This window comes from Pan troglodytes, chromosome 8, assembly GCF_028858775.2.
Source record: "Pan troglodytes isolate AG18354 chromosome 8, NHGRI_mPanTro3-v2.0_pri, whole genome shotgun sequence".
NCBI classification, from domain to species: Eukaryota; Metazoa; Chordata; class Mammalia; order Primates; family Hominidae; genus Pan; species Pan troglodytes.
In genome coordinates, this window is record NC_072406.2 from 82,291,558 (window position 1) to 82,313,520 (window position 21,963).

Below are 21,963 nucleotides of genomic sequence, written 5' to 3' on the forward strand. Positions count from 1 at the left end.
TCCAAATTGCCTTTTGGCTGGCTCGAGGCTACTGTGGGTGGTGACAGGGTTGCAACTGGCCTGCTTGGCTAAAATCAACTTCTGCAGACTTTAGGGGAGAGAAGAGGGTATAGGAAGGACAGGTGATCAGCATGGAAGGCAGAGAACCCACAATCAAGTAAGTGGCCCTCCTAGACCAGTCCTGCAAAAGATATGTCTTGCTTTAAGCGAATGCAATATGTAAATATCTAAGCTCCTGAAGAAAATAAACTGCAGGGAGAATGGGGGATTTGATATTCATTTTGTAAAAGGGAGTCTTTTTACATCAAATTGCTCATTAAACATTAGTTTTCCTGGTATATTTAAACTGGGACTCAGGGTCCATAAATAACATTTATCTCATCATTAAAAGCATCTTTCGGGTGCTGCCATGAAGCCGATGTAATGTTCTAATTTTGCTCTCCTTCACTGAGGTGATTCTCATCTAATAGGGGTGCACAGAAAATAGTTTCCCATATTTGTTGTTAAAGTTAATTTTTTTACTGAAAGATGAGATTTTGCTGTGTGTGTTCTTTATCTTAGTAACTTTCTCTTTAGCTTTTTTGTTGTTGTTCTCTTATGTCATAGTTAAATAGAAACCAAACTTTACAATATCAGGGGTGCTTTTCAGAAATATTTACAAATAAAATATATAAATATATATGTACAATAAGTATGATTTAGTCCCTTTTTGGGTAATAGCCACGAGCAACAATGTCTCTGACTTTGCCCAAGGTTAACAAATTCCCTAGACACCAAGGTTAAGTTCCTTGGAAATTCTGCCAGGTTAAAAAGCAAACCTCCCCAGATGGTCTAACACTGGGGAGGCAAGCCTCACTGCATGAAATCCTCTGGGCTGTGGCAGGGCTGGTCCTCTCTTCTGTCCCCAGATTCCTCTTTTCTGCTGGTTTTTCCTCTTTAGATGCTCAGTCCTGCCCTGCCGTCTTAGTCCCCATCGCCCACCAACCAACATTTATTGGTGAAAGGTTTTCCTTGATCCACGGATCCAAGGAGGAAATGTCCTCCCCCGAGAGCTTCCACCAGGCAGACCTCTGCATCATGAGCCTTCCTCTTATGAAATGAAAGCCTTGCTCCTGAGCTAAAAGTCCTTCCCTCCTTTAGGAGGTTGGGGAGAGCTGGAGGGCTCTGAAAAGCAGTTCTTTTCCAAGTGGGGTCACGCAGGGATCTTGTTGACAAGGGCAGGGTGGCACCTGAGACTCCATTCCTCAAACTCCCAGGTGATAATGATGCTGCTGGTCCAGGGACCACATGTTGAATAGCAAGATTGTAGCCAGCCTTTTAACCTCAAGCCAAAAGATGTGGGGAATGCTTGTTTCAAATGCAAGTTCCCGCCAGGCACCGTGGCTCACACCTGTAATCCCAGCACTTTGGGAAGCTGAGGCGGGTGGATCACCTGAGGTCAGGAGTTCGAGACCAGCCTGGCCAATATGGTGACACCCCATCTCTACTAAAAATACAAAAATTAGCCAGGCGTGATGGCAGCTACCGGGATTACAGGCCGGTAATCCCAGCTACTTGGGAGGCTGAGGCAGGAGAATCACTTGAACCCAGGAGTTGCAGGTTGCAGTGAGCTGAGATCACACCACTGCACTCCAGCCTAGGTGACAGAGCGAGACTCCATCTCAAAAAATAAAGGCCGGGCGCGGTGGCTCATGCCTGTAATCCCAGCACTTGGGAGGCCAAGGTGGGCAGATCACAAGGTCAGGAGATCGAGACCATCCTAGCTAACACGGTGAAACCCCATCTCTACTAAAAAATAATAATAATACAAAAATAAAAATAAAAAATAAAATGCAAGTTCCTAGATACACTCTCAAAGGGTCTGATTCACTGGATCTGGAGTGAGGCCAAGGAATCTGATGGGAAAACCTCCCAGCTGAGACAGGGAGAGAATAGACTTTGAGAAGAGTTTATGAGGCTTTAAAACAACCTGTTAGGTGTGTGTCACCCACTGGGACTGGAAGACACTGAGTTAACTCCAAGATCCCACAGCTTCCAGATGGGGAACTAGGACTCCCCCACGCCCTCGACCTCAAGCCACGCAGTTTTGCTGCCCTACACTACCCCAATATTTGTGTGATGAAAATAACTAAGTACTTCCTGTGCCTCCATTTGGCAAAAGTCTAATCCGTGCATATACAAAATTTGGCCTTTGGAATCCCTGGCATCTCTGTTAGTCTTTGGTTCAGATGTGTGAGATAAACGAAGCTTACCTCTTCCTGTTCGTTCATCCATTCAAAGAGCATTTGTTGAGCATCTCCATGTCAGCACACACAGTAAGTCCTTAGGCAGAGTTCCCGCAATAGAATTGGGCCATTTATACAGTGGGTTGAACATGGAGAGGATGAGCACCTGCAAGGGTGCCATTGCCAAAGTCCTCCTGCCCCCGGCCAGTCCCAGTGTCCGGACCATCCTGGGCCACGTGGAGGAGGAGAAGGTGACATTGGTGTCCTGAGGCCCAGGCCTGTCCTCTGTGTCCTTTCCCTCCCTTCTTTGTGCCCTTTCTCTCCCCCAAAGGCAGGCAGGCACTGAGTGCAGGCTCAGATGTCGGTTCCAATCGGGATGACTCATTGACCAGCTCTGTTACCTTAACCTCTCTGAGCTCCAGGTGTTTCCAGAACTAGCTCTTTTAACCTCATTCAATGAGCTAATATGTGTAAAACACCTGGCGTATAGGATGCACTCAATAAATGGTAATTCTTCTCCTCCCCCCTCTATTAAGAGCTGACAACATCATTCAGGACAAAGTATAAATGACTAATTCCATTAAGGTGGTGTATTTTCAGGCTGAATTTGCATTTTAATGAGACAAGGTGTTTTAATCCGAGGGAATGAATCATATTAGTGGAATTGCAAGCTACTGTTGAGTAAATGACATGGGGGATTTTAGTCTGTTTTTTGGTTTGTTTGTTTTTTAAATAGGTATCCATTGATTCTGTTTAGGGAAGGGGGGTCAAAGTGTGGAAGCCTCCTGTCACCCTTGAAATGACTTCCACATTCATGAAACAAATCTAGACTGAGTGCCTCATTTGAATCAGGTCTTGAAGATACAGCAGAAAACCAGCTAACTTGGTCCTTCCCATTGCTGGACTTAGAGCCTAGTGAGGAGGACAAGAAGGAAACGCCTCACAATAAGATCAGGTGCTGTCGGGCAGGGAATGAGAGGAACTTTGGGAAGTGCGGGTTGGGGGAAGGGCTGCCTAATCTAACAGAAGTGTTGTTAAGATCTAAACAAGGTTGTCAACCCTGCATTTTCTCATATCGATTGATTTCAAATCCTGATGCCTGGGTCCCACCCCCGAGACTCTGGGGTATTTTCTGTGCATCAGGATTCTTAAAAGCTCCCCCAGATGATTCTGATGGGTAGCCAGGTGGGGAAGGGAGTCAGCCAGATTCAAATGGGGGGGGGCGGGTGAACTAGGGGAAGATAGTAAGGGAGGTGGGGAGTAAGGGAGAAGACTCCAAGTTTAAAAGAGTGTGTGGCCCTTTCTAATGTGCCGAGAGCAGAGCTTGGAAATGGGAGGAGTGAGAGATGAAATGGGGGCAGGGCAGCAGGCGCTAGACTGTGACGGCCCTTGAAGGCCACGTTGAGGGTTTGCGCGCGCGCACACACACACACACACACACACACACACACACACACACACGGCAGAGGAGGCATCAGAGAGGTGGCAGCATCTGCGAGGCATCACTCTGGCTTTAGGTAGAGATCAGTTGTCAAGGAGCAAGATCAGATTCCAGGAGACCAGTGGAGTTGTTTTAGTGTCACTTTGTGAGGAACTGACAGTGGCCAGGACCAAGGGTGCACAGTGGGGATGGTGAGAAGAAATGGAAAATCTGGGAGCTTTCTGGAGGGCGGAGTCAGCTCCACTCCATAATGGATTGGATCCACAGGGAGGGGCATCAAGGATGACATGAATCTTGTAGGTGTGGACTAGCTACTTTCTCTCAGGCCACACTGCCATGGGGTGAGAAGTAGATTGAGGTGTGGACTTGGAGACAAAAGGAGTAGGGAATGGGTAAAAGAAGTCTGACCAGCTGGACGTGGTGGCTCACGCCTGTAATCCCAACACTTTGGGATGCAGAGGCAGGCAGATCACCTGAGGTCAGGAGTTCGAGACCAGCCTGACCAACATGGAGAAACCCCATCTCTAATAAAAATACAAAATTAGCCGGACGTGATGGTGCATGCCTGTTATCCCAGCTACTCGTGAGGCTGAGGCAGGAGAATCACTTGAACCCAGGAGGCGGAGGTTGTGGTGAGCCGAGATCGCGTCATTGCACTCCAGCCTGGGCATCAAGAGCAAAACTCCATCTCAAAAAAAAAAAAAAAGAGTCTTGCCGAGAGGAAGGAGAAGAGAGAGCAAAGCAGCTAGTGGATGGAGAATGGTGCCTGTACCTGAAGTAGGGAGCAATGGATGAGAACCAGGCTGCAGCAGGAGGGGCTCAGTTTGGGACCTGTTGAGCTTTGGTGTCTATAAGATGTCCAAGAGGGCTGGGCAGAGTGGCTCATGCCTGTAATCCGAACACTTTGGGAGGCCAAAGTAGGAGGACCACTTGAGTCCAGGAGTTCCAGACCAGCTTGGGCAAGATGGTGAGACCTCGTCTCTACAAGAAATTAAAAAATTAACCAGGTGTGTGCTGGGCACGGTGGCTCAAACCTGTAATTCCAGCACTTTGGGAGATCAAGGCGAGTGGATCACCTGAGGTCAGGAGTTCAAGACTAGCCTGACCAACATGATGAAACCCCATCTCTACTAAAAATACAAAAATAAGCCGGGCATGGTGGTGCATGCCTGTAATCATCCCAGCTACTTGGGAAGCTGAGGCAGAAGAATCACTTTAACCCAGGAGGTGGAGGTTGCAGTGAGCCAAGATCACACCATTGCACTCCAGCCTGGGGAACAACAGTGAAACTCCATCTCAAAAAAAAAAAAAAAAAAAAACCTAACTGGGTGTGGTGGCATGTTCTGAATAGTCCCAGTTGCTAGGGAGGCTGATGTGGGAGGATTCCTTGAGCCCCAGGAATTTGAGGCAGCAGTGAGCTATGATTCTACCACTGCACTCCTCAGCCTGGGTGACCAAGCAAGGCCCTGTCTCTCAAAAAAAAAAAAAAAAAAAAAAAGATGTCCAGAAGAGCAGAGTGGATAGAAATGCTGGATCCAGCCAGGCCTGAACCTAGATTCTGGTTCTGCCACGTATCAGCTATGAACCCTCAGGATCATTGCTTTACCACTCATGATGTTACTGTGAGGATTACATAAAATAATGCATGAAAAGTGCTTAGCACCGCTCGGCACACATGAGCAACTCCATCCATGTGGCTATTGCTCTTATTGAGTGAAGACCCCCTAGGTGTGTCAGGAGCTCAGGAGGGAGCTGTGAGCAGGAGGTTCACATCGGTGTGTTAAGGCAGTGGAAGTGAGGGAGGTCACCCAGAGAGAGCACAGGACCCAGCATGAGTGATACCAGTGTGCCCAGTGGGCCAGGGAGAGGGGGAAAGGATGGCAAAGGAGGCTGAGGAAAGCCAGAGGGTAAGGAGGAAAGATGTGAGCGTGTGACGCATCAGAGGCCAAGGGAAGGGAGGGAAGGCCAGGAGCCCCTAAGGGTCACGCTGATAAAAATCAGACAAGGACAACAGATCTAGCCACCTCAGGGTCATGGTGACCTTGGCAAGGACGGCATGGGAGGTCAGAACCAAACCACAGTGAGTTGAGAAGTGGGAGGTATGGACTGGGAGACAAAGGGGGTGGGGACTCTTCACACTCAAAGTAGTTATTAGAGCTGCCACCAGATCTTATGAATGAATGAAATGTAAAATGGTGCAGCCTATAGTAAAAATAATGTAATTGTACATTTTTAAATACCTAAAAGAGTATAATTGGATGGTTTGTAACACCAAGGATAAATGCTTGAGAAGGAAACCCCATTTTCCATGATGTAATTATTACACATTTAATGCCTGTATCAAAATATCTATGTACCCCATACATATATACACCTACCATGTACTCACAAAGATTAAAAATAAAAATGTATTTTTAAAAAAGAGTGCAGCCACTGTGGATAACAGTTTGATGGTTCCTAAAAAAGTTAAACATAGAATTACCAATACAACCAAGCAATTCCACTCCTAGCCATATACCTAAGAGAACTGAAAGCAGGGACTCGGCCGGGCGCAGTGGCTCATGCCTGTAATCCCTGCACTTTGGGAGGCCGAGGTGGGCGGATCACCTGAGATCGGGAGTTCGAGACCAGCCTGACCAACATGGAGAAACCCCGTCTCTACTAAAAATACAAAATTAGCCGGGTGTGGTGGTGCATGCCTGTAATCCAGCTGCCGGGGAGGCTGAGGCAGAAGAATCGCTTGAACCCGGGAGGCGGAGGTTGCGGTGAGCCGAGATTGTGCCATTGCACTCCAGCCTGGGCAACAAGAGTGAAACTGCGTCAAAAAATAAAGAAAAAAGAAAAGAAAGAAAGAAAGAGAGAAAGGACGCAAACAGATATTTGTGCAACCATGTTCTTAGCAGCATTTTTCACAGCAGCCGAAAGGTGGAAGCAACCAAGTGTCGATCAACAGACGAATGGATAAGCAGAATGTGGTATCTTCATACAATGGGCTGTTATTCAGCCGTAATATTTCAAAAAGGAATAAAATTCTGGTACATGCTACAACCTGGATGAATCTTGAAAACATTATGCATGTGAAGGATGGCAGACACAATAGGGCAATATCGTATGGTTCCATTTATATGAGATACCCAGAGTAGGTGATACCTAGAAGAGGTGAATTCATACAGACAGAAAGTAGAATAGAGGTTACCAGGGGCTGGGGAGAGGGAGGGAGAAAAGATGAGTTATTGTTTAATGGGTACAGAGTTTCCATTTGGGATGATGAAAAAGTTCTGGAAATGGATAGTTATGGTTGTGCAACATTGTGAATATACTTAATGCCATTGAATTGTATCCTTTAAAATGGTTAAATGGTAGATGTATGTTATGTATGTTTTCTTTTTTTTTTTAATCAAACACCTTGTTCTGCGAAGAGTTGTTGGGCCTCACCAGACCACCAAAGGGATTCCCAGCACCAACAGGGTATAGCCCCCCTGCAGGAGGGGGAGAGCTGGAAACACAGAGACAAGGAGCCTGGTGGGAAAGCTGAGCCCCCGGGGTCTCCAGAGCTGGCTGGAGGCCTTGGTCCCAGGTGGGGAGGCACCTCCTCCAGCTCCCAGAACAAGGGCTGCTGGGGACTGATGCAGACACTGCAGTATGCCCCTAGAGACAAGCAGCCCCCAGATACCTTCTTCCCACACACAGGCACAGCCTCTCTAAGTGACCCTCATTACACAACTCTTAAGTGACAGTATTCCACTCTTCTCTCCCACCCAAATCTCTGTGGCAAGCAGTGCTCTTCACCCCCACATGAACTGGATTCTCCTGCTGATGTCCTGGGGGCCAACGAGCCACCATCAGTAGGCTTCCCCTGGCCAGTCTACTGCTCCTGTCAGGTTTATGTCTGTGGTTTCTGAAGGCCCTCTCTCCCACACACTGCCTCTGGAAGGCAACCTGGGGCCACAGGCATGGCCAGGAAGAGAAGGCTGGGGACAACACAGTCAAAAAAGGAGGGCACAAATTCTCAGCCACACTGGGTGAGAGACAGCAGCCTGCCTCACCTGATTCTATGGACTGACTGACTGGCTAGCCCCAGGTTCACATGTGATCATGATGCCAGAGCCACAGTGTCTCTAGCCCCAACCTGGTGAAGGAGGGTGCACAGTTCCGCAAAGAGTGCATGCTCAGCTGCTCATCTAGAATGCCCCATTGACCTCCCAGAACGGTTATCACGTTCCTACTTCAGTTTCTTGATCTGCGGAATTGTGATAATGTTGGCCCAGTTCACATCTCCAATGTAAGTGAGGAAAAATGGACTGAAAAAACAAGCCCCAAATTCTGCAGTAGCGTTTTGTATGTGCTAACAGTAGATATTGATAGTATTGAGAAGGAATTGTTTATAATCATTTTGATGATGAGAAAATGTTCTGTCATATAATACATTTTCAACTGACCAGAACAAGTAGGTCTTAAAATAGGGCTGAATTTCAGGACATCCCATGAAATCATTGTGTATCATAGACACTTGTCATTTACATGTCATTTCCAGATAATTGGGTCTCACCACTTAACACCAAAAATTTTCTTATCTAATGATTCTCATTTATTGCATTTGTGTTTTTAAAAGATTACTTTGACCACCAGCACATGTGGCCGTGCAGGTTGTACACGGCACAAGAACACACATTTAAGGGAATATCATTCAAATCCTAGACTACAAAGATTTGTGTATTTATTATGAGAATTTCCAGCAGATGGTAGTAAAGAGTTTTGTTCTAACAAAATCCAGAAAGTAAAGCATCTTGCTGGGCATGGTGGCTCACCTTTGTAATCCCAGCTACTCGAGAGGCTCAGGCGGGAGAATCACTTGAGCCCAGGTTAAAACTGCAGTGAGCCTTGAGAGCACCACTGCACTCCAGCCTTGGTAACAGAGCAAGACTCCGTCTCTAAATATAAAAAGTGTCTTGAGGCAGGATTGTCTTTTCTTTCTTTTTTTTAGAGGCAGGGTAAGTTTTTGTTGCCCAGGCTGGAGTGCAGTGGTGTGATCACGGCTCACTACAGCCTAGACCTCCTGAGCTCAAGCAATCCTCCTGCCTTAGCCCCCTAAGTAGCTGGAACTACAGGCACATACCACCAAGCCTGCCTAATTTTTGTATTTTTTGTAAAGACGGGGTTTCGCCGTGTTGCCCAGGCTGGTCTTGAATTCCTGAGCTCAAGTGCTCTGCCTGCCTCTGCCTCCCAAAGTGCTGGGACCACACCCGGTTAGGAGCATCTTTTTCTAATTTGCACAAAGGTACCTATTGGGTCACCAGTGGCCTTGCTGGCATGGATCTGGAGAACAACAAAACTAGGGATGGGGAAACCATCTAGACACCCAATACAATTATCTGGGCTGGAAGAGAAGAGAGTTTTAACTCAGGCGATGGCAACAAGAAGGCCAAAAGTATGTGAGATTGATGAGGCTGGATGGACCCCATGTGGTGACTGGAAGGAGATGGGGAGTGGGAGAGGGAAGGATAGGGAATCACTCCCAGGTCTCTGGTAGGAGCCATGTGTGGATGGAGCTACCAGTTCTAAGGGCGACGAGAAACGCAGGTTTAGGGAAATGATTTTGATTTGGGGACTGATTTTGCTTTACCTGTGAAGCCCCCAGGTGAGGCTATCTGGGTGATATCATGGGAGGGCTGGAGGTGCAGATTCAGTAGTACAGACGGGTGGGTAGAAGCTGGAGCCATGAGTCCAGTGGGGTTTTCCCCAGAAGATTGCATGGCCCTAGCAGAGCAGAACGCACAGACAGAACCCCAGGGACACCGCCAAGCAGTGGGCAAGTGGACAAGGAAGAAAGGGCCTGGGAAGGAGACAGAGTCTTGCTCACTCCACCTCACCTGTCCCAACCCTATAATTAATGTGCTATTTCCCATCTTCTGTGGGCTGGAATATCCACTGTTGGTTTAAATTGTATACAAAATGAAAGGACATAGACTCTTCCAAAATAATGTGTATGAGCTTTACAGCATCCCTTTTGGCTAAAGAAATTCTTTTTACTGCTAGATACTCAGCTGTATTCCAGATGGTTACTATTGCTAGAAGTGTGACTTGTGAGAAGTGAGGGATTTGCCATAGAAGTCCCCACCACTTAACAGAATTATGATCTTCCCACAACATTTGCAGTAGAGTAAATTTAGTGCTGTATAAATCCAGTTTTCCTATTGATTGCCAATATAAGGATTTGGCAGGATTAATAAAATCCCCAAGATCAATAAAGTCACTCAAGAATGTAGCAAACTTTTATAGTTCATGGGACTATATTTGCCATAATAACATTTGAAACTATTAATGATGATTAATGTTTTTCTTGTTTCATTTGCTTTGATTTTTTTTTTTTTTTTTAGAGGCAGGGTCTCCTCTGTCACCCAGGCTGGAGTGCAGTGGCACTATCACAGCTCACTGCAGCCTTGAACTCCTGAGCTCAAACGATCCTCCCACCCCAGCCTCCCAAAGTGCTGGGGTTATAGGCATGAGCCCTGTGCCTGGCTAATGATTAATGTTATTACAAATATTTAAATGGTGAAGTCCATGTCTCAAGGATGTCCAGACTAAACATCCAAAAGAGATAAGAACTATTTGATGTAGATTTTCTGTGATGTATTATCTTTTTCTCTCTAAGGAAAAAAAAAAAGTCCTACCACTGCTTTTGCACTAGAACACATAATCAAGATTTTCTTTCTTATAGATTATTTCAAAAGAGTTTGTTTAAGAGCCCAGTTGCATGATCCCCAAGCATCATCTGCATTCCCTGAATTGTGCTGCATGCTGAGTCTCTGCCTTCAGTCTCGTCCTATGCTACGTTTGATTCCGGCAGATTTTTTTGTCTGTGAATGTCTGTGCATCTGTCTGTCAAGCTGAAAATAACCTGACCCTCATGGGCTTCCTGAAGACTCCAAATATGTAGTGCTTCCCATGGCCCTGCCTCTTATTGCTGACAGTTAATTTGATGAACTTGGGGAGGGCGCTTAATTTCTCCCTCTAAATGCAGGTAACAGGAGGCAGGAAAGTAATGATCCAGGATGCTAAATTCAATTCAGTTGCTCAGAAGCTTAAAATTGGGAGGCTCATTAACCCCCAGACCCATCTAGAAAAAGGGATGAGTGGAGTGCTTCTTCCTCCCATGTGTACCCCAGAAATGAGAGTCCCTTGAGATGGGCAGGGGCAGCACACTTCCCTTCACTGTGCACAATGGAGAGCTGCACATTTTAACCCAGAGACATAAAGCAAGCCTGCCGGGAACAGCGGCTCACGCCTGGAAATCCCAACACTTTGGGAAGCTGAGGTAGGAGGACCACTTAAGCCCAGGAGTTTGAGACCAGCCTGGACAACAAAGTAAAACCCTGTCTCTACAAAAAAATTAAAAATTAGCCTGGCGTGGTCACACAAGCCTGTGGTCCCAGCTACTGAGGAGGCTGATGGGGGAGGATCACTTGAGTCCAGAAGGTTAAGGCTGCAGTGAGCCATCACTGCACTCCAGCCTGGGTGACAGAGGTGAGATCCTGTCTCCAAAAATAAAGTCTATTTGACAGCTTTATAATTCCATTTTCTTTTCTTTCTTTCTTCTTTTTTTTTTTAAACAGAATCTCACTATGTCACCCAAGCTGGAGTGCGGTGGCCCAGTCTCGGCTCACTGCAGCCTCCACTCCCAGGTTCAAGTGATTCTCCTGCCTCAGCCTCCCAAGTAGCTGGGATTATAGGCGCACGCCACCAAGCCTGGCTAATTTTTTTATTTTTAGTAGAGATGGGGTTTCACCATGTTGGCCAGTCTGGTCTCGAACTCCTGACCTCAAGGGATCCACCTGTCTCTGCCTCCCAAATTGCAGGGATTACAGGCATCAGCCACCATGCCTGGCCACTCCATTTCCTTTTAATGGGCATCCTTTTGAAGAGAAAGCAAGGATTGGGCAACAGCCTGAAAGCACAAGCCTGCATATCTAATACCGCATTAATTTCATTTTTCCAGTATAATCCGTGGGTTCACAGACAGCATTAATTTCAAATACCCTATCCCACTGTCCCAACACACATGCTCACACTCCTCAAATTTTAGTGCCCCAATCTTTGATTCAGAAAACACGGTCACTGCATAAATGAATTGTTGGCAAACACAATATTCATTGCTTAATAATCTGGAAAAGATGTGAGAATGAATTTACAGTGATTTAGCACTTTTCTTTATGGAAATGCCTATGAATATTTAACTGTAATGTTTATTTTATTCTAATTTTTTTGTTAATCACATGTGCTTAGTTAATACGGCATATTTATGTCAAGTTTTTGTGATTGCCGTAGATTTTATGAATGATGGCAATTTCATGTGCTCTTTTATTTGAAATTAGGTTGATTGCAAAGACTCATACAAAGTCATCTGTTAATTTTAGGGCTTAGTATTTGTGCCATTGTATCAGCATATCCTCCCAGCACATACCCACATGCACACGCACACATATGCCTGCCTGCACACTCACACACACACAGTACATTCACGCACACACACACGCACATATGCCCGCCTGCACACTCACACACACACAATACATTCATGCACACGCACACACGCACACTTTCCCCCCTCATTATCAGTGAGACAACAACACATTGGCACATTCCTTCTAGCTTTCTAAGGGAAGGAATTTTTCTTTAAAGGCTCATTCGTACTTTTGAAGGCAAATTTGATTTAGCAGAACATCCTTCTAAAATTGAGGAAGAAACAAAATTAACAAAATAAAACAGAAGACGAAGGGGGAAAGCATATAGATAGTAGAAACCAATTCTACAGATTTCTTTTTTTACCCCAAGGTTTTAATAGCATGTGAAATAGCTTTAGGAAAATTTCTTCTTATCAATTTTTTCACATTGGCCAAGTGGCGTGTTTGTTAAAGTCAGCCATGCTAAAGTTTTGGGAAGTATGTGGAAGACCCCCAGGCTCTATGTGCTTTCCCACGCAGGTCTCCTGGCATTCCCTTTAGGAATTCACTTTTTGGGTTAACCATTTCCTCATCACAGAGTGTAAGTCAGTCCTTCCATCCACTTTTCTTTTAGGACAGGGAGGACCTAGGGCATTGAGCAAAGAGGAAAAGGAGAGTCAACCAGGCGCAGTGGCTCAGGCCTGTAATCCCAGCACTTTGGGAGGCCCAGGCGGGTGGATCACCTGAGGTCAGGAGTTCGAGTCCAGCCTGGCCAACATGGTGAAACCTCATCTCTACTAAAAATACAAAAATTAGCCAGGTGTGGTGGTGTGCGCCTGTAATCCCAGCTACTCAGGAGGCTGAGGCAGGAGAATTGCTTGAACCCAGGAGGCGGAGGTTGCAGTGAGCCAAGATCATGCCACTGCACTCCAGCCTGGGCAACAGAACGAGCAAGACTCCGTCTCAACAAAAAAGAAAAAGACAGTCTAAGAGAAGTCCAAGTGGGCACCCAGAACAGACTTTACCTACATCACTATTCTCTTCAGAGATGGCCCTGCGCCCCACAGACTGAGAGGAATTTAGGTTCTATAGCAGGATTCTGTATTGGTCAGGATTCACTTCTATAGACAGTGGCTTCAACAAGAGAGTTTATTTCACTCTCATACAAAAGAAGTCTAGAAAAGACCGTCTAGATTTGTAGAGACTCAGTTTCCTTCTGTGCTCTTGCTCTAGCATGCACAACTTCTTCTTCTTGGTCAAAGATGGCTGCCCAAATTCCAGCCATCGTGTCCTCAGCCTACCATTGGAAAGGAAAGAAGGGCACAGCCCCTTCATTGGTGGACACTTCCCGGAAGGACCAGACAACACAACGGCTTGCCTTCGTTGGCCAAATATTGGTCACAGAACCACACTTATCAAGGGAAATATAGTTTTCCTGCAGTTATGGGCTTGGCAAAAAAAAATCAGAAGTCCTGTACCAAGGAAGAAGAGGAAGAGGGAGAACCGATGCTGAGGGACAACCAGGAGGCTTTGCCACAGGATCGGATGACATCTTGCTAAAATAGCTTACTTCTCTGTGACCTGACTTATTTTTTCTTTTTTAAAATTTTTTAATTTTTTTAAATTTTTTTTTAGAGACAGGGTCTCACTCTGTTGCCCAGGCTGGGGTGCAGTGGCACAATCATAGCTCACTGCAGCCTTGAACTCCTGGCTGGGCTCAAGCGATCCTCCTGCCTCGGCCTCCTGAGTAGCTGGGACTAACTTGAGTTCTCTTACGCTTCCTGGATTTCTTTCCAGGCCGAGACATAGAAATCACAAATGAATGAATGTGATCAAACTTGAAGGCCATTTCTAAAGAAAAGCTTTAGCTCAGACCCCATTCTGTGATTGCCTGTTAATGCCTCCTTGTAATTTCAGCGGAAATTCTAGAATTGGCCGGCAATGCCGCGAGGGACAACAAGAAGGCCCGGATAGCCCCGAGACACATCTTGCTGGCAGTTGCCAATGACGAGGAGCTCAACCAGGTATGTCTGAAGCATTGAGGGAAGCCGTAGAATGGGTTTGCCAAACATGCTAACGTGTGGGCCTGGCTGGCCATGAGTCACTCCTGCTACAGTTCCCAATTACATTTATACAAAAAAAACTCAGGCCATATAAAAGAACAAATTCTGCTAGCTCTATCATTCAGATTCAAAATAAAATTGCCTCTGGCATAGATCTCATTATATATTCTAGGTCTTATCAGACCTTTCTTTTCTCTTTGAAGACAAGTTCTGTGTGTTGCTGAGGAAGGTGTGGCACAAATGTTATTCTCTTCACTTTCTTCACCCAGACTTAGTTGACAGTTTTTTCTGATGAAGGCAGAAGACTCTTTATATTTTAGAACTGACCCTTTATATTCTGAAACTGACTCCAAAGTCAAGCGAATACCCCCTTTTCACCTACAGTATATGTAAGGTGGTAGGTAAATAGTATAAGAATTTTTATTTCTGTTTCTTTTCATTTATGTTTATTTTCTAATCCCATTCTTCTCAAACTGTAGTGAAGAAGCCGTTTTTATGGCCAATCCATCATGGACTGATAATTTCCAAAAATGTAATAAAAATCACTAGAAAAATTAAAAAGCAAACTACAAGCCATAATTTTTTGTTATCAGATTCAACAGATATACAATAACTGTCAGTTTGCTGTGAAAGTTTCTAGATGCTTACTATACTTCTGTTGTCACTGATGGGTAACTACCAGTTCATGGGTGAGCTGTGGTCACAGACCATGCTTGGGGTAGTGTTGGTTTCGAATCTGCAGAATATATTAGTGGAGTAGTACGTGTCTGTTCTTTGCAGATAAATTAACTTATATTGATTGGGAGGAGCATGGCCAGACATACTTTACTGATGGAATGTATGTGCAAGCTTGTGGAGACCACTGGTTCGTCAATAACTGGGTCTAGTCTTTGCAATGACCTTTGAACCTCATTTTCTCAAGCTGCGCTCCCCACATGGGAAGCTCTTTATCCTGTGTTGTGTCTGGAATTCCAGAGCCCTGGGCAACATCCCTGGTTTCAACTTCTGTGTCCCTTCTATTTTGCTTTACTTCGTTTTGCTTTCTGTACAACATCACAGGATGCCTTGTTAACCTACAGAGAAATGCTCTACAACTGAAAGTGGGAAAAGCCAATTAAATGGTGTATTACGCAGTTTCTTTAGGAAAGCGGAGGCCACATTTAACAGTTAGAACTGTATTAAGTCCAGGCCAGGCGCAGTGGCCCACGCCTGTAATCCCAGCACTTTGGGAGGCCAAGGCAGGTGGATCACCTGAGGTCAGCCGTTCGAGACCAGCCTGGCCAACGTGGTGAAACCCTGTCTCTACTAAAAATACAAAAATTAGCCGGGGTGGTGGCAGGTGCCTGTAATCCCAGCTGCTTAGGAGGCTGAGGTAAGAGAATTGCTTGAACCTGGAGGCGGAGGCTGCAGTGAGCCAAGATGGCGCCACTGCACTCCAGCCTGGGTGACAGAGTAAGATTCTGTCTCAAAAAAAAAAAAAAAAGAACTGTATGAAATTGGGAACTCACAGGCTGCTTGCTACATGAGCGCATGCATTTCTCTCTTCAGCTGCTAAAAGGAGTGACCATCGCCAGTGGAGGTGTCCTGCCCAGAATTCACCCCGAACTGCTGGCCAAAAAGCGAGGGACCAAAGGCAAGTCGGAAACGATCCTCTCCCCACCCCCAGAGAAAAGAGGCAGGAAGGCCACGTCAGGCAAGAAGGGGGGGAAGAAATCCAAGGCTGCCAAACCACGGACGTCCAAAAAGGTAGGCCGAGGCTGCGTGTCCTGAGCCAGGCACTCCCACTGCAATGGTCTGAATGTCTGTGTTCTCCCACAATTCATATGTTGAAACCTAACCCCAGAGGCATAGGATTACGAGGTGAGGGCTTTGAGAGATAACTAGATCATGAGGGCAGAGTCCTCACGAATGGGAACAGTCCCCTTATAAAAGAGGCCTGAGGGAGGCAGAGGGACCCTTCTGCCATGTGAGGACACAGCTAGAAAGCGTCATCTACCAGGAAGTGAGCCCTTGCCAGACACAGAACCTGCCTGCTCCAAGGACTTCCTGCCTCCGGAACTATGAGAAACAAGTTTCTGGGCCAGGCACAGTGGCTCATGCCTGTAATCCCAACACTTTGGGAGGCCAAGGCAGGAGGATGGCTTGAGCCCAGGAGTTAGAGGCTGCAGTGAGCCATGATGGCACCACTGCACTCGAGCCTGGGTGACAGCGCAAGACCCTGTCTCGTAAACAAAAAAAAAAAGTGGTTTCTGTTGTTTGTGAGCCAGCCAGTCTATGGCATTTTGTTAGAGCAGCCCAGACAGACACTAAGACACTCACAGAACGGGAGGGAAGTTTAAAGATGAAACAATGACTTCGTAGCAGACACCTCTGAAGGACCGAGGACTCTTGCAGCTTGGTGCCGGAAGAAAATGACAAGAATGTACAAGTAAAAGAATAAAGGGCCTTTGAGGTTAGAGCTGAAATGGGTCTTCTCTAGGTTTCCAAACCCTAAGCAGGGATGGTTTTCAGATCCCTTTTACTACCCCCAGCAAAATCTGAAGTGAGCGATGATAGCCGGGAACCTGCATTTTATTTCTCTGCAGAGCTCTGTGTTGCTTTCCAAACAGCCTCTAGTCTCCTGCAGGCATTCCCTGAGTTCCGCCAGTGGAATTTCAGGTGTTTGGAATATACTTGATATACTAGGTGTTTGGGTTAGCTTGATATACTAGGTAGCTTAGCTCAGAGATGCCACTGATAGAATAATGTTTTCCTATGTTGCCCAGTACAGTAACCACTGGTCACATGTGGCTTTTTTTTTTTTTTTTTTTAAGAGACAGGGGTCTCACTCTGTCACCCAGGCTGGAGTACAGTAATGCAGTGGCGAGATCATAGCTCACTGTAGCCTCAAACTCCTGGGCTCAAGCGACCCTCCTGCCTCAGCCTCCCAAAGCATTGGAATTATAAGTGTGAGCTAAGGCACACAAGCCAAGGCTATTTGGATTTGAATTAAAACTAAATCAAATTTAAAATTCAGCTCCTTGATTGTACCAGCCACATTTCAAGCACTCAGCAACATTATCGAGGATCAAGACGAATATTTCCACAATCACAGAAAGTTCTATCGGACAACCCTACTGTAGAAGTTGTGGATGTTTCATTCCACACTGCCTCTGTGCCCCGAGAAATCCTGGGGAGAAAGAAGGCTAAGCAATGGGCTATCAACGGCCCCACCCAGCTCCGATGCTTGTCGTCGTGAGCTGCAGGCATTGAAATGAGCAAGGACAATGTGCTGGTGAACAGGGATAGGTGAGGACTGCAGGTATGTGTGAGCCCTTTAACACACTTTCTATTTTGCTATTTTGCGGTACCCTTTTCTTTCCTTATATTGCTGACTTTTGCTTCCCTCCTTCAAGAAACAGCAGAACACATCACCTAACCACTTCCTTTCATATTCAACTTGGTGGCAGCCGTGAGAAGAGCTTAATAAAGGCACCTCAGGCTTTTTCTGGATTGGTTCTCATCTTGCCTTTTGATTTTTACCGACAGTCCAAACCAAAGGACAGCGATAAAGAAGGAACTTCAAATTCCACCTCTGAAGACGGGCCAGGGGATGGATTCACCATTCTGTCTTCTAAGAGCCTTGTTCTGGGACAGAAGGTAACAAAGAGAATTGCCTTGTGCTATATTAAAACACTACTGTATTTTTATAACCTACTGTTTACAAGCAATGATGCCTCCTTTCCTCCCCTGATAATGATTTTCACTGCAGTCTTGAATTATTCATTTTTAAACTAAAGAGCTGTGGCAGTGTCAGCACTGTGAGAGTGAGAATTGTTCTTTTTTGCTGAGAATTGTTAACGCTAACGTTGGTCAGACAAGGGTGAGCATGGAAGCTCTTTCTGGTCAGTAGATAGGATGGCATTACTGGTTTTGCTGGGAATTCCCCACACCCCAGTTATTTCTACATCTGCCAAAAAAAAATCCATAGCTAACTTTCTCAGACAGCTTCTGAGAGGCCCATCTTACATGGTTCAATGTAATTTATCCAAGAAAGAAAATAGAAATATATGTTTCCCAAATATCCTTGGTATTAGAAATGAATTATTTGCCAATAATTCAGTCTGCCTGCCTTCCTAGGCTTTAGAAAGTAAACAAACAGGGCTATGCATTTGAACAGTCTTCAGCAACACAACAGCAGCCCAACCAGACATGCAAATAATTCATTCCTACAAGTGTAAAGTTTACTGAGCAGACAATTTATCTACCAAGTCAACTGGGGCTGAAATAAGACACCCAAGGAAAGAGTCAGTTAATCATATCTCTGGTAGCTGAATGTTTCCATCTTGACAACACAGTAAGCCTCCATTCAAAGAATTGGGAAGAGTATGTTCTAAGAAGAGCATCGGTGTGGCTGGTTGCTAATTCATCACTGATGAAAGCAGGGAAACAAAGAGGTGGAATTTATGTCCCGTCTCTGGCCTGTTCACTGTTACATGACGATTAGCTTTCTCTCACTTAGCTAAGGGAACATAAAGGTCTTGCTCACATGGGCCAACAATAGAGAATGCCCTCCATTCCACTCTACTATGAACACATAGGATAGCAATTCCCAATGGTAGCCCCAAGACTGTGGTCTCCAAAGGGCAAGGGAGCCAGACACCCCCAGGTCAGAATCCCAGAGCCCATTACTTCTCTCCAGCAAGGTTATTGGCTTCAGAGCCCTGCCCCACAAATTTTGGGTTCTTCTAGGGAGAATGCAGGATGCTGAGGGGAGAAGAGAGAGCAAGCCCTGGGCTTCCTTGCAGGAGCTGGTCAGAAGATATATCACTGAAAACTAAGGCCACCAGGGTTGGGAACCAAAGGCATGAGCTGTAAGGGAAAGAAAGAAAGGAGAGGGGGCCAGGCGCGGTGGCTCACGCCTGTAATCCCAGCACTTTGGGAGGCAGAGGCGGGTGGATCAAGAGGTCGGGAGATCAAGATCATCCTGGCTAACACGATGAAACTCCGTCTCTACTAAAAATACAAAAAATTAGCCGGGCATGGTGGCAGGCGCCTGTAGTCCCAGCTACTCAGGAGGCTGAGGCAGGAGAATGGCGTGAACCTGGGAGGCGGAGCTTGCAGTGAGCCGAGATTGCGCCACTGCACTCCAGCCTGGGAGACAGAGTGAGACTCCGTCTCAAAAAAAAAAAAAAAAGAGAGAGGGGAGGCCCTGTTCCAGGGAAGAAGAAATGGATTTGTTGCATGCTGCCAGCCCCAGAGTGGAAAGCAAATCCACTGAGCTCAAAGAGCTTGTTGCAAGCCAAACACCTGGGAAACTGGAGGTTGTCACTCTCTATACAGCCCCTATGTTGACATTGGGTATGAATAATTAAAGAGAATTAATGAATGCAAGTAAAATATGAGATTTTTCAACAGAATTTTATCTTTTCCACATTCACCACCTTTTCTTCCTAATGCAGCTGTCCTTAACCCAGAGTGACATCAGCCATATTGGCTCCATGAGAGTGGAGGGCATTGTCCACCCAACCACAGCCGAAATTGACCTCAAAGAAGATATAGGTAAGGTCCTGAGACTTCAGTAGAAGTGCCATAGAATAGGCCACTGTTCAGGCAAGTTCTTGTGAAGCTGATCATTGTCAACTGGCTATCCCTCCACTGGGGTCCCATGTCAAGCTCTGTCTTTATGTGTAGTTGAACAGTTTCACTAGAGAGAAGCTAACTTTGTTTTAATTCTGCATATATTTTTGAAATTTTTATTGGGGTATTGTGAAAAAGCAAATCATGAGCATAGAGCTTGATGAATTTTTCTCAAAGTGAACCCCACTTTGCAACCAGCACCAAGATCCTGAAGCAGACCCTTACCAGCACCCCAGAAGTCTCCCTCAGCCCCACTCCCAGTCAGTATTTCCTCCAAGGGTAACCACTGTCCTTTCTTATCAAAGCAGAGATGGGTTTCATCTGTCTTGAATTTTGTAAAAATGAAATCTTGTCCTCTTCTGGGTCCGACTCCTTTTGCTCAACTTAGTATTGTGAAATCTATCCATGTCGTTGAGTATGCTTGTATTCATTCATTTTCCTTGCTCTGTAGTATTACACTCTATAAATATATGACAGTTTATTGATCTATTCTACCACTGATGACATTTGGGGTAGTTTCCAGTTTGAGCTATAGTGAATAGTGCTACTATAAATATTGTTGTACATGTTTACATATATCGTAAGCTTAAATACTGAGAGTGCTATTGATAAAAGGGAAATGGACATCTAGAAAAAAATTAGGTTGTCCATTAAGCTATGAGCATTGAGTTATTTTTGCCTGTGGTTTGCCACCTGTCCCACGAGTAGCAGAGGGAGCTGTTAATAGCCAGGGTGGAGGAGCTTGGGAGGGTAAGCTGTTATGGGCGCTGGAAATAACAGCATGCTAACAGTCCCCATCCCATCCATTTTTACCAAGCAGAACTGCCTTAAACTGTCCACGGAAAGGGTAAAGTGAGCAAAGAAGGGGCTTTGTCTCTAGGGTACAGGGCTTGCCTGTGAGGGAGGCAATTTGAGGTAGATGCTAGTAGTTCAGCCCTGGGTGGTAGCACCAGGGGCCCCAGGCAGCTGGGCTCACTCAGGGCTTCCTCCTGGCATCAGAGGCCACTTGCTGTGCTGAAAAGGAGATAGGACAGCCCTGGGAAGAGTCAGCATTACAGAGAAACAGGTCTCCTTCCACTCTCCATGGAAGGACGCCCTCTAGTAGCCTTCATCTGGAGCTCTTTTAATAGGTGTCCTGCCTCTCACTGACACATTGCAGTGTTCATACTTCACACATTTCTATACTAATGAAATTCTTATGTCAGAAAAATAATATGCTTCTTTTTTTTAATTGGCATGGTGGCAGAGTAGAAAGAGCACCGGTCTGGGAGCAAAAATTCACGCTCAGATCCCAGCAGTGGATTCTAAGGCCAACCGCTTCAGGGTCTTGGGAGGAGAAATGGGCTAAAGGCAGTCAGGTGGTTAAGAGGGCAGGTTCCAGGTCGGCCTGCCTGGACTGTCCCAGCTTTTCTGAATTGCTTCCTAGCTGTGTGACCTTTGGCAGGTTTCTAAACCTCCCTGAACCTCCGTTTCCTCCTCTGTAAGGGAGGATAGCAATAGTACCTGTCCCATAGGGGTGCTGTGATGGGGCTTAGCACAGTGCTGGGCTCCTAGGCAGTTAGTCATTGACAGTTGTTTTATTGCTGCTGTGTTAGGAGGAGTCCCTCCCGTTACGATTCCATTTTCCACCACCATCACCCAAACTAACCATCCCAGCAGCCAAGGCCCTGCCTTACTCTTTTCAAAACATTATGTTATTATGAGAAAAGTCAAGCATACACAAAAAATAACAGAAAAGTATAATGAAACCCTATGCAATCAGATGCAATAATCACCACCCATGGCCACCTTTGTTTCAGCTCTTACCCCCTCCACATACTTCCAGACATCATTTTATCTATGAATATTTCACAATGACTTCTAACAGATAAGGGCTGTTTACTAACAACACAGCCACAATACATTATTGTACCTTTAAAAAGATAGCAATATCAACAAATTACCAGTGTTCCAATTCCAGTTACATCATAAATGTCAAGTTTCTTAAACATTTGTTTAAACCAGGCACAGTGGCACACTCCTGTAGTCCCAGCTACTTGGGAAGCTGAGGCAGGAGGATCGCTTGAGCCCAGGAGTTTGAGACCAGCCTGGACAATATAGTGGGACCCTCATCTCTTATAAAAAAGGGGGGCCCAAGTACGGTGGCTCACACCTGTAATCCCAGCACTTTGGGA

The 21,963-nt window shown here is 45.8% G+C and overlaps 1 protein-coding gene across 1 annotated transcript in view; it reads left to right on the plus strand.

The window, feature by feature from the left end:
- Positions 1–21,963, plus strand: part of MACROH2A2 (macroH2A.2 histone) — a 59,537-nt gene that overhangs the window by 23,301 nt on the left and 14,273 nt on the right. The window contains exons 3-6 of the mRNA XM_001170543.5: positions 14,025–14,131; positions 15,719–15,916; positions 17,699–17,809; positions 19,612–19,711. Of these exons, the coding sequence (XP_001170543.2) occupies positions 14,025–14,131; positions 15,719–15,916; positions 17,699–17,809; positions 19,612–19,711 (516 nt within the window). The remainder of the gene's footprint in view (positions 1–14,024; positions 14,132–15,718; positions 15,917–17,698; positions 17,810–19,611; positions 19,712–21,963) is intronic.